The sequence below is a fragment of the Trachemys scripta genome, chromosome 7 (genome assembly GCF_013100865.1).
Source record: "Trachemys scripta elegans isolate TJP31775 chromosome 7, CAS_Tse_1.0, whole genome shotgun sequence".
NCBI lineage: Eukaryota > Metazoa > Chordata > Testudines > Emydidae > Trachemys > Trachemys scripta.
The window spans coordinates 48436254-48453729 of NC_048304.1; the positions used below are offsets into that span (position 1 = coordinate 48436254).

The window sequence follows — 17476 nt, forward strand, 5'->3', positions numbered from 1 at the left end:
GAATTTAGCTTTTCAGAGGAGCCACTGGAAGATAAAATGAATAACAAAGCACCTTCTGGATGACTGTTGTTAGTCACACTCACTTCTGATTAAAGATCATTAAACATGAAATTAGCTCATTTGTGTTACGGGTCTCCCAGGGGTTCAGTTAATTATGAAGTGCAGATGGCCGCGAACTGGGGCAGCTCTGGAAAGGGGGCAGAGCTGTGTGGGAGCTGGGAGGGATGCAGAGAAGGAGCTGGGAAGGCAACGGAATAGAAATTAGTTTTTTTCCCCGTCCTTGTTGTTGTAAACCCCTCAGCATTTCACAACAAATCACAGATAATTAATAAGTACATTCCCTTAATGACTAGGCTTTTTAATAGCAGAAATTGGAAGATGCTGTGTCAATTCTTTCTTCCCCCCCTTTCCGTTTTTTTTTTCCTTATTGCGCTAATGAGAGTTGCTGAGACTGCTGTGCAGTGGGTGATGCTGAAACCCACTTCCTAATCCCAGCCCCTGCCAATATGCCAGGCTGACTCCTTGGCTGCCCTGCTATCCCAGCCTGAATTGTTGGCTGTGCCAGTCTGCCATAGAGGGCCCTCAACCAGTGCCAGCTGACTGACTCCCGTTCAGTTGTGCATTGCCCCATAGCTGAGACCCACCATTGCAAACCACCCATGCACCAGGGCACGTGCTGTTTAATGGAAGGCTGGAAGCATGGTGCTCTGGGTTGGCAGCAGTGGGAGCCTGCATTCCAGAAGCACAAGGTACCATTGCTGTCTCCTGGGAGTTAAAGCTATTGTCAAAACAATTCATACTGTGAGCTGTTAAGATAGAGATCCCTCAAGTCCCCGGACAGGCACGGGAGAGAGAGAGGGCAGAGCCCCATGGTGCACGATGCGGGAGGTGAGGGGACAGAAACATGGCTAGAGAAAAGTCCCGGGGTGTGATTACAGCTTGAGTAGCGATACCCAAGCTAGCTTTTATCTAGCTAGCTTGAGTCCCAGGGCAGTGAGCTAGCCCAGCGAATAGTTCCCCAGGGCTCTGGGCAAGCTAAGCCATGCTGAAACACATGCTGCTGCAGCTTGGCTGCTCTCTGGGACCTGAGCTAGCTAGATTAAAGCTAGCTCGGGTACATCCCACCCCGTGGTTACAGTGCAGACATACCCTGAACAGCAGTGTCAGTGCACCCTGGGAGCAAACCGCAGCTGTAGCACCTTCTCCTACTAGATAGTTAGCACCTTCCCTGAGCACGCAGGCTCCACCATAACATGCTGCACTAGTGCTGGGCAGTACTGTTGGCTGCCGTTGCCTGTGGTGGGGACAGCAGCAGTGCCCCCCAGCAGAGCTCAGTGCCTCTGTTGCACCAGAACACATCAGAGCAGTGTCCCAGCACCTGCAGGGCACAGGGACCTTCTCTTTAGCCCAGCTCAGCCCAAGAGAACCTGGAAGATGCTCTTTGCTGCTGCTGGCACACTGTGGGCAGAAGAGCCACAGGACAGCCAGGAGGGCAGGTCTGGCCCAGGAAATGGGGACCGCATGGAGTGGGAGGGGGCAGGAGATGGAGGGAATGAAACAGAAGTGGGAACAATTAGGAGCACTCCAGTTTGGGTGCCTGGCACTGGGCTGGGCAGGAGCATGTATTGCCCAGGGAGGTTTGGGGAGCAGGTACGTGTAGGTGGAATAGAGGTGCTAAAGGAGTGCCTCTCTCAGGTTGGGTTCACAACACTCTGACATCATGAGTACAGATAGCTACATGCTACACCATGGGGATGGCGGGGGAGTTCATACCGTTGTTCGACTGACTGTCAAGCCACCTTGTTACAAGCACGGGGCCGTGGCAGATCTGCAGACAGCCAGGGCCTGTGACTGACAGCTTAGTTGTAGTGCAGCATCTTCAAACAAAGAGAGCATTTCTACTGCTACAGCAGGCGTGGCCCTTTCATGGCACCACAGCCTCCCCTGTTCAACTCAGCACCCATCTACACTATAGATTCCACCATTGCTGTGCAGCCAGGCCATCCTCCATCCCAGTCACAACACAGCTCCGCTATGTAGCATAGACTAGGACCTGCCCACGTTGGAACCTTGTCCCAACTCCTGCTGGCTCTGTGCACATGCCCAAGGCTTTGCCTCAATTCAGAAATGCAGTTGCATTAACAAGCGTATTTCACTCTTAATAGCCTGTTTGGTGCTTGGCCTCTGTGCTCAGACTGACAACAAAGGGTGATTTTGGGAAGATGGACTCTGGCCCGCCAGGAACATGCACCTGGGTGTGTTGGTCTGTGTACACCTGCGGTGCCAGCTAAGGTTGGGTGTGGGGAGGGTTATTTTGAAGAGGTATTCTTGCCAGCTTCCCCCTCCGCCCCCCTTGTGCTGGCTCCATGCAGTGCAGCTCTGACGTACACCTGTGTAATTAGCAGCAGATGCCCCAGATGCCAGCCAGGCTGCTGTTTGTCATTCTCTTCCATCGCAGTGACAGGCGAGTCCCATGCGGGGCTAAATTGATCATGTGCTGCAGAGAAGCTAAAAGTAGCACTGAGGCTCCCAAGGAGTCCGCTGCCTTCAGCTTAAACAGGTGGGAAAATGTGCCTTTCATCTCCACTGCCTGACTGAACTGCTGGGAAGCCTGAGGGGGACGACTTGGGGCTTTGGGGCCAGCACAGTGGGATATCTGGACAGGAGGAGACAGCACAGCAAGGGGTAGAGGGAAGAGAATGCATTAAATGGAATTGCCATGTGACGGCCGCTCAGAATCACTGTAGGCAGGGGGCTTTGAGGGGGAATTAGTTGCAGGCTGACAGGGCCAGCTGTGAAATCGGGATGGCCCTCGCAAGTCTCCTGTGCGGTGGCATCTTCACAATGCGGCATCAGCGCGGTGCATTGTCATCTCAGTTACAAACCCCCAGGAGTGACTCCCAGGGTATGGCTCAGCCCTTTACCCCATGTCGTCACTGGATTGCCTCAATTGTGTCACAGCACCTAGGGCGCGGGAGGGAGGTAATGGGCTAAGCCCTTGAATGTCAGAAAACAGCTAACTCTTCAACCTTAGCTCTGCCCCCTTGTGTGTGTGCCTCATTAGGTTACAGCCTGTAATGGCACACTCATAGTGTAACATACTGTGTTCTCCCCAACTTTAAATATATATGTGCCATGCCTTGTCTTCCTAGTGTTGCACAAACCTCCCCGATGGGCCCAGAGACTGGTAATGATTTAGGGGCCTCATCCAGCCCAAGAGGAAAGCTAGGAGCAGTACAATTAGGAACATTGTGACCAAAACTCTTTACAGCTTTCGTTACAGCATTTGCAACACCGCTGGTGTTCAGATATGGATCCTAGAGAGTTGATTTGACTGGTGAAATGCCAACGTACCCAGGGATGTTAGTGAAAGCTTATAGTCCTGTTGCTATAAATAATTTACCTTTTTTTCTAATAGCTATGTATTTTCTGGAAGGGGGTATGTGTGCACGCCCACCAATCAATTTCACTCATGTGAATGGGTGCGTCCTGTTGTATCATGCCAGGATAGGTAGGGGGCACCTGGTCTTTTGCACATTTCCCAGTTTTGTTTGCTACCTGATGCAAAGATTCTTACAGCCTCTTTAGATCAGGTCTTGTGACGAGGCTGCATTGCACGGCTTCCAATTGCTGAGGGATTAACACATCACAAAAGGCACAGAGGCGGTCAATAGGAGATTATAACACCCCAGACAATCAAGGAAATATTAAAGTGTAGCTCAAGATTATGACAGGGGAAATGTTTGCATCATACAAAGCAGGGACTTCGGCACGCCGCCTCCATAAGACACATGAGCAGTTCCCCAGGAGAGATTCTGAGACATTTGGAAAGGGAATAAATTAGAAAATAGTGTGTCATAAATAAGAAGAAATGAACCCTCACACCCAGGAGCCGGGCCCCAAAATTCAGACTGAATTAAATGTACTATAATCCTTCATTTTAGAAGCACTAGGAAAATAATCCATTAAGCAAGGCACTGCTCTGACTCTGGAGCGTTCAGTACCACCCAGTGGTGCTTAGCGAATGGGAAGGGAATGCTGTTACCATTGCAGGTTTGAAGCAGGGAGTAGGAGAGGTGTTTAATAACAAGGGAAGGGAGAGAAAGCTGGAGCTTATTTTTGTAGGGAGCATGAATTGGGAGAGGGCATTCCAACCCTTCATTGTCCCCCATAGGAGTCCTACCCATGGCTGTGTTACTAAGCCAGTGACCCATGAGAAAGCATCATTCCGAATAAGTCTGTTAAGTTGGGATCCAAGGGCTTTGAATCCAAAGCAGAGTTTTGCTCTGTTAACATCAAATAGTCTCATTCTACCCTATCAGAAGCAATTTTTCAGCAATTAGAAAGGCAGTGGTGGGGTTCAGCATTTGTCTCTGCCTGGGTTAGGCGTAATGATTTCGCTCGATCACCAGCACTCGCTCCCATCTCTAGAGACACTTTCTTGGGCAAAGCACTAGAAAATATTCTGTGGGGAGAAAATAACTTATTCTCAGCTCCTGCAAAATAGATAAATTAACTGGACAAGACTTCCCCTCCATGCCTCTTTTTGGGGAACCCACTAAAATCAGTGGCCAAGCTTTTTTCAAAATGGGGTGACTCAGGGTATGTTCTTAACTCCACATTCAGCCATTCTTGCTCTATGGGATCTGGCAATAGAACAAACTCCCCGGGGAGGTTAGGTCAGTGGTTCTCAAACTTTTTTTTTTGCAGACCACTTGAAAATTGCTGATGGTCTCGGCGGACCACTTAATGATCTTTCCAAATGTTGTTTGTACCATTAGCTAACTATTGTAAAGCGCTTGGGATAAAAGCACTATATAAAAAAAACCTTAATAATTAACATTTTTTTGTTCTACAAATAAAAGCACACAACTCATATTTTAATATCAGTAGTCTTACCTTTCTAATGTGATGGATGGCACTCTCTCCCCCGCCACGGCAGCCCCCGAGCTGAGGCTGGGAAGAAGGGGAGGTCTCTCCCCAGCAGCCGCAGCCCTGGAGCTGGGGAAAGTCGCTTCTTTCTCTGGCCGCCGCAGCCCGGCATGTCCCAAATTCCCCCGACCCCCTCTTCTCACCCCACCGCCCCCTCCCACCTACTCCCTATTCCCACCAAGGCCACCACCTCATCTTACATGTGCATCTTCTCCAGGGTCCAGGCACCTAATTAGTGGAGCCACACCTGCATGGGTGACCCTTCATTCTCTCGTGTGTGGCCGCCAAGGGGTTCTCAAACTGGGGGTTGGGACCTCTCGGGGTCGTGAGGTCATTACATGGGGGGTCATGAGTTGTCAACCTCCACCCCAAACCCCGCTTGCCTCCAGCATTTATAATGGTGTTAAATATATTAAAAAGGGTGTTTCATTTATTAGGGGGGTCGCACTCAGAGGTTTGCAATGCAAAAGGGATCACCAGTAAAAAATTTTGAGGGAAATGTCCGCGGACCACTTGAATGGAGCTTGCGGACCACCACAGTTTGAGAACTTCTGGGTTAGGTGAATCCAGAGTCCGACGGTCGTCCGGAGATGCTGTGAAACCTTCCTCTTTGCAAAAGTCTTTCCACTATAGCAAGGTTTACACTCACCATACTGACCACCCCACCTACGCAACCCTCACCTCCCACCCCCCAAAATTAAAAATAAACACAAATTTTTAAAAATCTGAAATAACTAATCAAACAAAAATACCCCAAGAAGAGTTTTGACCCCGAAAAAAGAGAGACAGAGACCTCATGAAGTCCACAAGAGCTTTTACTGCTGCTTTCTGTTGTATGTGGAAGGAGCCCAGAGAGTACGGTGACAGATGGCAGGATAAAACCCCTAAGAGGCGGTAACGCCTAGGAGCCCTAATCATGGACCAGGACCTCAGTGTGCAAGGAGCTGTATAAACACAGAGACAGTTTCAGACCCCATCGCCCAGACAGATCATTAACCCCTTCCTTCCCTGACCCAGTGTGGGTTTGTCCGCTCCATCACTTTCAGGATGGGGCAGGCCCAGAGAGCGAGTAAGTTATTAGTCATTGTGTGTTGCGTGAGCTGGAGAAGCCCTTTGTGGTACCCCCTGCACCTCTTGCCTTGCCTCTTTCCTGACAGGGCTGGCTCTAGGCATCAGCCCAGCAAGCAGGTGCTTGGGGTGGCCAACGGAGAGGGGCAGCATGTCCGGCTCTTCTGCGGCAATTCGGCGGCGGATCCTTCACTCCCTCTGGGAGCGAAGGACCCGCCGCTGAATTGCCGCTGAAGACTGAAGCGGCAGCGATACAGCAGATCGCGATCGCGGTGGCTTTTTTTTTTTTTTCTTTTTCTTTTTGCTGGTTGGGGCGGCAAAAATCCTGGAGCCGGCCCTGTTTCCTGAGTATGGATCCTGAGTCCCATGGTTGGGATCCCAGCTCCATGAGTTTTCTGCTGCCTCTGCCCATACGAGCATGGGCACAGTGAGGTCCAAACCCAACCATCTCTTTCCAGATCTCTAGTGTTGGACTAGATTGTTGCAAATGCACTGGGGAACCATTGTGGGATATGCATCCCTGGGAGTCAGGCTTCTCCTGACTGAACACTCTGATCCGTGCAGAGGAAGGTACATGTGATGGTGAATGTCACAGATTAGCTTATTCCTTACGTGTTGTGTTCCTTTCTAACCAGCTGCCAGACGTCTCCCCATTGATTGTTCTTTCACTCTATGCCTATGTAATTTGCCCAGATCTCTTTAAGTTTGAGCATGCTGTCAGCTTGGGTCTTAACGATCCAGAGAAGAAACAGGAAAGCGCTTTAGCTGAGCAGATTTTTGTCTAAGGATAACTCCAAAGAAGGGTTAGTATCTCTCTGCTCCTTGCATACGTTCCTAGTGAGATCAGCATGACAGAGGTGATAATACTGACGGCATCACGGGGAGTTGAATTAACTCACCAGATGCAAACTCTTGGCCAATAACAAAATCCATCTGTGCAAAGGAAGCAGCTCCAGGGGATATGTAACAGGTGCTAAGCAACTGATCTGGCTGGGATAGTTTGTGTCCTAAGGGACCCGTGTCTCAGGTGTGCAGCCAAGTGGCTATGGCTGTAGCATAGGGACAGCTATGAAGTCTTAGAAGACATGAGTTGGTTACAGTGGTGGTGATGTAGACAAGAAGAGTTGTTGTCAGCTGAGAAACATTACCTATCAGACTGGAAGGGAAGGGTGGAGGGAGAGGGATGGGAGAAGAGATTTTGTAGCCATGTAGGTGCATTTCATTCCTAAGGATATGTCTATACTGCAGTCACAGAGTGTGAATGCAGCTCGAGCTGACGTACCCAAATTAGCTTTAATCGAGCTAGGTTGGGTCCCGGAGCAGTGAAGCTGCGACAGCCTGGGCTAGCTCTGCAAGTAATTACCTAGGATTCCAGGTGGGTTTATACAGCCCCTCTGAAGCCCATGCTGCCACAGCTTCGCTGTTGTGGGACCTGAGCTAGCTAGATTAAAGCTACAAGCTGCAGTGACACCCTGTGATTGCAGTACAGACATACCCTAAGAGGCAGACAGACAATTTTTCAGTGTTTTTTATGCATGGATGAGTTAAAGACAAAACAGCAATGCACCCTGAAAAGTGTGAGGTATGTGAACTAAGAGTGTGGGCCAAGGGGAACCTGGCTTGTAGGCTTGCTGTGGATTTCTCTCTCAATGATCACAAGTTTGCACAGCCGGCATTTCACTCTTCCCATTGCATGAGCACTGAACCAGTGCCCTGGCGTGATGCTACAGGACAGGGTGTTACACAGATTGCTTCCTCCTACCTATAGCCTTGGCCCCTTTAGTCGCTGAAGATCTCAAACCACATCATTACATTCTGCCTTCCTGAATTTCCCCCTCCACTTTCTGTTGATGTTTGACCTTCTTTTTCACTTCCTGTCCTAAACTGCTGTGCATTGTTGGCCTTGTCTGAAAGCTTCCAGGTTCCACCCTAGAGGCAGGTGCATTGGAGGAAGTAGCTCCTGTTTAGTATATGCAAAGCTTGTAAATGCTCGACATTGGCCAAGATTTTCCAAAGTGACTCGTGATTTGGGGCAACCCACTGGAGACACCTTACAGAGAGCTGTTTTTCAGAAAGCACCAAGCATCCACCCTCTGCAAACCAGGCCTCTTTAAGATGTCTCAAATTGGACCCCCCCCCCAAATCACTGGTCACTTTGAACATTTTGGCCACTGTGTATACCAAAATTGCTATGATGAAAACAACATCTTTACAGAAAACCATGTTTTTGTTTATAGTCAGTGGGTGACTCTTAGCTTTGTCCATATCCAGACAGCCCCTAGGACTGACCGCACCACGTTAATCTTGGGGTGCTGGTCTGGTCACCTGATTTATTACACCCCTTCCTGTGCAATGAAGTAAGGTCCATAGCTTTGGTCTTGGTTGTCATATTCTATCTGCAGTATTATACTGCCCGAGCCCGGCCCTTGCTGCTGGGAGACACAAGGGGAAGTGGAGCAGTGTTGACTGTGCATGTTTCCAGGTCCATCTTGCTAGCACAGAGCCAGCTGGTGTGCTGTGCCCTGGGCTAATGTACACTGTGCACCATGGCATAGCTCACTGGGAACTGAGTACACATGCCAGCTGGCCTGCTTGGGGCAGCATGCGTCTCTCCACAGGGTTTAGTGCATGTTCGGTAGGAATCGTGTTCTGCTGCTGCATGGCTACCCTGGGTGATTCAGAGGCTCCATATACCCTCTGGGCTCCCATCACACCTGAGGGGGCAGGATTTGGCCCACAGCTTTATGGAACCATGCCAGTCTATGAGCCCCTTAGCGATGGCCACGAGGTGTCTTTCACACGCCCATCACTGTTGCTATTCTCCGTCAGAGGCTCCCCTTGCTTAGCCTCCCTCTCTTGCCCTGTGGTGGAGAGCCCGCCTATGGCCTTTGGGGAGGCAGGAATCACTCCAATGCCATTATCAGTAACAAACACTCCCCATCAGCAGCAGCTCCCTTCCCTTTGAGTTCTGGCTGGTCCTTACCGGCAATGCAGGCTTATGAGACCAGGCTACTTCCAGGGCTTGTTCCCCTAGCCCAGCGCGCCAATTATCAGACTCCTGGGTCCCTGCAGCAGCTGCTGGCACTCTCGCTGCTCCACACTGCCAGAGACCCAAGGGGCACTGTGCATCCAGCCCCCTGTGCCAGTTGCCATATCTTCTTCACAGGAGGCTTGCAACAGGCCATCGGGACAGAATTTCTTGCCATCCCTCTCTCTAACTAGTTTCTCCTGCTTGCTCAACCCCTGCTGCCAATCAGAGACTCAGGGGGTGGGGGTGAGGGCACAGGCTCACAGCACTGTGGCTGGTTTGTGGGGTTTCACACCTCTCCATCCTGAAATCCCTAACTGGCTGCAGACAAGTTGTTCCCCACACCGGCTCTTGCCTACAACTTCCCTGTGGAACAGAACAACAGGCCAGTGTACACACATTTGGTAGTTGACCCCTTCAGCCGTGTCTGCACACCTGTATAGCCATGTCCCTGAGCTTGGCCTGAGCCCGTTTGCTGAGCTGGGCCCGTGGCAATGCAGTGAACTGAGATCCTTGCAGGTTCCTTGCCTGAGCTGCTGTTCACAGCACGGATCGTTTTTCCCTTTAAATAATAATAGGAATAATAATAAAATCCCATCAGCACTGACACAGCTCCAGGAGAGAAAGCTGTCTTTGTGTAGCAGCTGATTGAATGGCAGCCATGTTAGCACTGAGCGCACTGCCACTGCTTCTGTATTCCTGCATCCAGAATAGTCTCCCTCTGCCCTTTAATTACCCCTTTGGATGGAATATAAAATTCTATTTTGACAGTATTACAGCTCTCTGAATTGCCTTTCTCTTTATGAATTTTATCAGCTGCCGCATGTCCTAGCACGCGGGATGAGGAATCAGAGCAGACCTTTCTGCATAAATGGTTTCTAAATACCCCAAATTAATTACATGGATTTCTCCAAGGGAATGGTGAAGCTGCTTTTTATTTTTCAGGCTGTTTGTTTGCTTCTGCTGCTGCTGGGGGTGAAGGGGAGGGCGGGGCTCATGGCATTTCCAGCCTTCCCCCAACACCACCACGACCACCTCTGATAACAGAGAAGCATTGTGATCATCTAGTACAGGGGTTCTCAAACTGTGATCCGCAGTCCACTGGTGGTCCGTGAGCTCCATTCAGGTGGTCCACATATAGTTCCCTCTAAGGTGAGCGCCTGGGTAGCCACACACAAGAGAATGAAGGGCCACCCACCTAATTAGTGGAGGGGATGGGGGGAATTTGGGACTTGCAGGGGTGCAGCGGCTAGAGAAAGAGGAGACTTTTCCCAGCTCCAGGGCTGCAGCTCCCGAGGAGAGATGGCCCTCCTTAGAATCATAGAATCATAGAATCAGCTCTGTGGCTGGGGAGAGACCTCCCTCCTTCCCAGCCCCAGCTTAGGGACTGCCGCAGTGGGGTTGAGAGGGCACATCCATCACATTAGAAAGTTAAGACTAGTGATTAAAATATGAGTTGTGTGCTTTTATATGTAGAACAAAAAACATTAATTATTATTAAGGGTTTTTTTTATATAGCACTTTTATCCAAAGTACTTTACAGTAGTTAGCTAACGGTACAAACAATGTTTGGAAAGATTATTAAGTGGTCCACCGAGACCCTCAGCAATTTTCAAGTGGTCCGTGGAAAAAAAAGTTTGAGAATCACTGATCTAGTCTGATCTCCTACAAGATAGAATCATAAAATATCAGGGTTGGAAGGGACCTCAGGAGATCATCTAGTCCAAACCCCTGCTCAAAGCAGGACCAATCCCCAACTAAATCATCGCAGCCAGGGCTTCGTCAATCCTGACCTTAAAAACCTCTAAGGAAGAAGATCCCACTACTTCCCTAGGTAACCCATTCCAGTGCTTCACCGTCCTCTTAGTGAAAAAGTTTTTCCTAATATCCAACCTAAACCTCCCCCACTGCAACTTGAAACCGTTACTCCCTGTTCTGTCATCTGCTACCATTGAGAACAGTCTAGATCCATCCTCTTTGGAACCCCCTTTCAGGTAGTTGAAAGCAGCTATCAAATCCCCCCCTCATTCTTCTCTTCTGCAGATTAAACAATCCCAGTTTCCTCAGCCTTTCCTTATAAGTCCTGTGTTCCAGCCCCCTAATCATTTTTGTTGCCCTTCGCTGGACTCTCCAATTTTTCCATATCCTTCTTGTAGTGTAGGGCCCAAAACTGGACATAGTACTCCAGATGAGGCCTCACCTATGCCAAATAGAGGGGAATGATCACGTCCCTCGATCTGCTGGCAATGCCCCTACTTATACAGCCCAAAATGCCATTAGGTTTCTTGGCAACAAGGGCACACTGTTGACTCATATCCAGCTTCTCGTCCACTGTAACCCGTAGGTCCTTTTCTGCAGAACTGCTGCCTAGCCATTCGGTCCCTAGTCTGTAGCAGTACATGGGATTCTTCCATCCTAAGTACAGGACTCTGCACTTGTCCTTGTTGAACCTCATCAGGTTTCTTTTGGTCCAATCCTCTCATTTGTCTAGGTCCCTCTCTATCCTATACCTACCCTCCAGCATATCTACCACTCCTCCCAGTTTAGTATCATCTGCAAATTTGCTGAGAATGCAGTTGAGTTGTCATCCTCCAGATCATTAATGAAGATGTTGAACAAAACCGGCCCCAGGACCGACCCTTGGGGCACTCCGCTTGATACTGGCTGCCAACTAGACATGGAGCCATTGATCACTACCCGTTGAGCCCGACCATCTAGCCAGCTTTCTGTCCACCTTACAGTCCATTCATCCAGCCCATACTTCTTTAACTTGCTGGCAAGAATACTGTGGGAGACTGTATCAAAAGCTTTGCTAAAGTCAAGGAATAACACATCCACTTCTTTCCCCCCATCCACATACCCAGTTATCTCATCATAGAAGGCAATTAGGTTAGTCAGACATGACTTGCCCTTGATGAATCCATGCTGACTGTTCCTGATCACTTTCCTCTCCTCTAAGTGCTTCAAAATTGATTCCTTGAGGACCTGCTCCATGATTTTTCAAGGGACTGAGGTGAGGCTGACTGACCTGTAGTTATCCTCCTTTTTCCCTTTTTTAAAGATGGGCACTACATTAGCCTTTTTCCAGTCATCCGAGATCTCCCCTGATTGCCATGAGTTTTCAAAGATAATGGCCAATGGCTCTGCAATCACATCCGCCAACTCCTTTAGCACCCTTGGATGCAGCGCATCCGGCCCCATGGATTTGGGCTCATCCAGCTTTTCTAAATAGTCCTGAACCACTTCTTTCTCCACAGAGGGCTGGTCACCTCCTCCCCATGCTGTGCTGCCCAGTGCAGCAGTCTGGGAGCTGACCTTGTTCGTGAAGACAGAGGCAAAAAAAGCATTGAGTACATTAGCTTTTTCCACATCCTCTGTTACTAGGTTGCCTCCCTCATTCAGTAAGGGGCCCACACTTTCCTTGACTTTCTTCTTGTTGCTAACATACCTGAAGAAACCCTTCTTGTTACTCTTAACATCTCTTGCTAGCTGCAACTCTAAGTGTGATTAGCCTTCCTGATTTCACTCCTGCATGCCTGAGCAATATTTTTATACTCCTCCCTGGTGTGGGGGAAAATTAAGCTAGCCCTATACTATACTATACTATACTATACTATACTATACTATACTATACTATACTATACTATACTATAGGCTTTCCTGCTTGGCCTGGACCCACCCAGCTTTCCTGCTTGGCCTGGACCCACCCAGCGGCTAACAGGACCAAGCCTGAACCAAGCTAAGTGTTGTGCTTCCTAACAGTAATAGTCAAAGGTATGACCAGAGGAGGGAGGGGGGACGGGGAGAAGAGGGATAAGAAGCCCCAGCAACAGAAATAATAGGGTGTGTGCCTATGACTGTTANAGTGTTGTGCTTCCTAACAGTAATAGTCAAGGGTATGACCAGAGGAGGGAGGGGGGCCGGGGAGAAGAGGGATAAGAAGCCCCAGCAACAGAAATAATAGGGTGTGTGCCTATGACTGTTAAAATATAATAACCGCTTGTGTGATGCAATAAGCATAAAGCAATCAGCTAAAATGACTAATCATGCCTCCCCTTACCCCTTTTGTGTAACCATGCCTTCCCCTACTCCAATTGCGTAAGCACCCCATTATGTAACTGTACCCTGCCTGGAACATCCGTGTAATGGGCACCCCATATAAGGCAAAGAAATGACATTGTCGGAAACCACCAAGAAGCCCTTAACTCAATTTGCACCCAGTTCTGGAAAGATTGCAAAAGAGTGCCAGAAAGTACAGAAAGACCCTAACTCTCCTATTCCTAATATGGTTATCATTACTGGAACAGCGTGTAATCTGTTTGTGGTTTGTAACTTTAAAAAGGCTTTGCGTGCTTGTATCGGGGGAGCAGTATCTGGCTGCTATCCCCAACGCGTTGGTATGTATTAAATAAACGGGCCTCAGGCTTGAGTCTCTGATCAAAATGATGTGTGGGTGACTTTTTCCACAACACTGGTCATTTGTCCAATCTTCCACTTCTTGTAAGCTTCTTTTTTGTGTTTAAGATCAGCAAGGATTTCACTGTTAAGCCAAGCTGGTCGCCTGCCATATTTACTGTTCTTTCTACACATTGGGATGGTTTGTTCCTGCAACCTCAATAAGGATTCTTTAAAATACAGCCCAGGTCTCCTGGATTCCTTTGCCCCTCATGTTATTCTCCCAGGGGATCCCGCCTATCAGTTCCCTGAGGGAGTCAAAGTCTGCTTTTCTGAAGTCCAGGGTCCATACACTGCTGCGCTCCTTTCTTCCTTGCGTCTCTATACTCTCTATAGATTACTCCCAATGATTCCTGCAGATGGCTCACTAACTTGTGGTTGATGTAAAGTGTTCTTTGGGGCTGTGACATCACAGCCTCTTCTTGGACAAGGCACTGTGATGTCACCAAGCCCCCCCCCCATGATGATGCATCATGATATCACCAAGCAAGAGAGATGATGATCAGTGACATCACAACCTCACTGTGATGATGCACTTAGATGCCACTGAGGTTGTGATGGTCAGGCAGGAGGAGAGGTGGTAGGCCGTGATGTTATAACCCCCACTCTGACATCATCAAGGGGGAGATGGTGAAGCAAGTGCTACAATTAACACCGACTCTTAGAAACAGAAAGAAATAAAGTGCAAGGGGATGGAGGAAGGGGAAGCTGGACCCATCTGATGGTCACTGCGATGGCTCAGTCATGGGGTTTGTTTTAAAGCTCCCATTTTTCTCTTGGGAACCTCCTTCTGAGCCTTGTTTCCAGGAACCTGGCCAGTGGGGAGGCAGGGGTCTGAACAGCCTCTGCGAGCGTTTGGGGTGGCGTGGGCCTGCCAGCCAGGGCTGTGCATAGCACTAACCGGAGCTTTTACCTTTTCTTTGCAGGAGGAGGATATTGAATACTACGACTCCAAGGCAGACACGGAATATGTGAGTATAATCCCTGCATCCTCCAATAGTCACAGGTAGGGGGTGGGCCTGGGCTGACGCTCTACTCTGCCTGACCCACTCTGATACAATGCATGGAACCTGCTCCTGTGGCAGCTATTGGCAGGAGCAGGACCTTTTACATGGCAAACTTATCCCAGACAGGGGAACAGGACCTAGTTCACTCGGGTTCATATCAATACAGGGTGTTTGACTGCTAGGTCTGGGAACTCATGGCAAGTTCCTAGTTTTAACAGCTGGACTCATTGCGTGGCAGGGGCAGGAGCACTGGCTGTGGGAGAACTGCCAGCTTCTCCAGTCCCAACCTCTCCCAGCAGGGGGTGCTGTAGGGAATGGGACAGGTGTCAACGTGAATAGGGGTCAACGTTATGACTTTGCTGAGGAACTTTTTAGATTTTAATGCTGAAATCTAACAAATTGCTAATTTGATGTGTGTGATATTAGAATGGAATCTAATAGGAGAACCTCTTTTTATCGAGTCCAGGGGGCAATAGCTTACCAACTTAACACTAGGTTCTTCTTAGGTCAACTTTTAACTTGAACAGTATTTCTCAAATCAGGACACTGGGTTATTCTTCACCAAACAGCAATTTATTACTTCACCTTGAACCACATTAGTATACAACCAACAGTTCACCAATCAAGTGTAGACAGAACCAATGTTCCAGTTATGTTCTACACACCCCAATACAGTCTTGCAAGCAGTTGTCACAGAGTAGGGTTGAGGCTCAGCAGTTTTACCAAGGAACAATGCAAATTACTAAGATTTTTTATCACATTTGCTTAGGATCATCAGTTCTTTAGTACCTAACAAATTTATCACCCTTCTAACATTTCTCCAAGGAGTCAGAATATACATGTCTGTAAGGCACTTTTAAGAGTGTGCTCCCTGCTATATGAATGGATTGGGGATGAGGGACAAGTTTAGAATATCAAAAGCAATTACTTGAAGTTACGGTTCAAATCTCTCTTAGGCCAGTTTGCTTGGGTTTATAAAGGAGCTCATACATAGACCATGAGTTAAAATCTAAAATATGGTTATTTGATGTCTCACTGGAGAGTCTAGACCAGGGGTCTCAAACATGCGGCCCGCATGTGGCCTGCGGGGTGATTTTCTGCGGCCCACGAGCCCCTCGCAGCCCCCCCGCTCTCCCCCAGTGTTTACCAGAGCGGCGGCCGGACGTGCACCGGGAGCAGGGGAGGCTCCCTGCCTGCCTGGCTGGCCTGCCCTGCGCAGCTCCGGAAGAGGCTAGAACGTTGGGAAGGGGGGGCGGAGGGGCTGTTTGTGGCTGTTACTTCAGGCAGCGCCCCCAGCAGCTCCAATTGGCTGGGAACGGGGATCCGCGGCCAATGGGAGCTGCTGGAGGCAGTGCCTCAAGCAACAGAAACACACAGCCCCTCCGCCCCCCCTTCCCCATGTTTCAGCCTCTTGCGGGGGCAGGGAGACAGGCAGGCAGTCAGGGAACCTGTCCTGCCCCGGGTACGCGCCAGGCCAGATGCTGCCCCCCGAACTCTTCCTGCAGCCGAACCCCCTGCCCTGAGCCCCCTGCCGCACCCTGCACCCCTCCTGCACCCCTGACCGCCTGCCTCACCCCTCACCCCTCCTGCATCCCAACCCACTTCCATACCCTGCACCCCTCCTGCACCCTGACCCCTGCCCTGAGCCCCCTGCCGCACCCTGCACCCTGACCCCTGCCATACCCCGCACCCCTCTGCACCCTGACCCCCTGCCCTGAGCCCCCTGCTGCACCCTGCACCCCTCTTGCACCCCAACCCCCTGCCCTGAGCCCCCTGCCGCACCCTGCACCCTGACCCCTTGCTGCACCCCTCACCCCTCCTGCACCCCACATCCCAACTCCCTGCCCTGAGCCCCCACCATACCCCACACCCCTCCTGCACCCCCTGGGGGTAGGGAGGGGGCAGAGTTGGGTTGGAGATTTTGGGGAAGGGGTTGGAATGGGGGCAGGGAAGGGGTGTGAAGAGGCGGGGCAGGGGCGGGGCCTCATGGAAGGGGTGGAGTGGGGGTTTGGGGGGGAGGTGTCAGTAATGTGGCCCTCGGGCCAATGTACTAGTCCTCATGTGGCCCTCATGGTCATTTGAGTTTGAGACCCCTGGTCTAGACTGAACAAGGTACCCTTCAGTTATTTATGTATACATAAAGGAGGAATACAATCTTTGACATGAAATCTCACCACTTTTTCATATTTGGTTAACCCTGGGTTGTCGGGAGAGTCCGTTCCACGTGGCTGGTCCAGGAGTCTGCTGCAATGCAGGGATTCAGTCAAGTCTGGGGTCCCCCATGGTCACCTCAGATTTATATACCCTAAATCCTGGGCTCATTGCAGGGGAGCATCATTGGATTTCCATTGGCCCGTTGCCACATTAGTGCTCAGATTTCACCCCTTTCAGTTTCTCTGCTGCTTCTGTTGGTATCAAGTAGATGGCGCGGGTGAATAATAAATTTCTTCAATTCTTATCGGAGGCTTTTTAGTTCTATTCAGCTCAGGGATTTAAGTTCAGTATTAGCCCATGTTGTTAATTGAAATTTCCCCCTTTTTAAGCAATTTCTTTTAATAATTCCAAGTTATACTGTGGTTAGGTGATTATATCTTTCCACCTTTCTTTTTGTGCCTATGACCCCTAGAATGCAGCAGTCATTTACTAAGGAAACAAACAAAATCCATTCTAAGCCTTTACATTTGGTGGATACAGGCTTTGATTTTATATGAGCATTTCACATTATTTAGGGCTTGCAATAGAACAAGAGATATTATCCATCTATAAAGAGTGAGTTTACCTGATTCACAGAACAGATAAACGTGCAGCTTCTAATTCAGAGTGAAAAACGTATTGATAGGACAAAACAGATTATCCATGGTATATTTGATTTATTAGGAAAACAAACGTATAGTTGATAATTTGGGGTGAGAACATGTGGATTGAGTTTCTTAGGGTAACAGCCAGTTTGCCCTATTTGACCTTCAGTCTCACAGCCAGTTATGCA

General features: G+C 49.4%; 1 protein-coding gene across 1 annotated transcript in view; it reads left to right on the top strand.

Annotated features, from left to right (window-relative positions):
• CACNA2D2 (calcium voltage-gated channel auxiliary subunit alpha2delta 2) overlaps positions 1–17476 on the top strand; it is a gene marked incomplete in the record, with an annotated part of 589972 nt that overhangs the window by 382112 nt on the left and 190384 nt on the right. Inside the window, 1 exon segment of the mRNA XM_034776135.1 lies at positions 14410–14454. Within this exon segment, the coding sequence (XP_034632026.1) occupies positions 14410–14454 (45 nt within the window).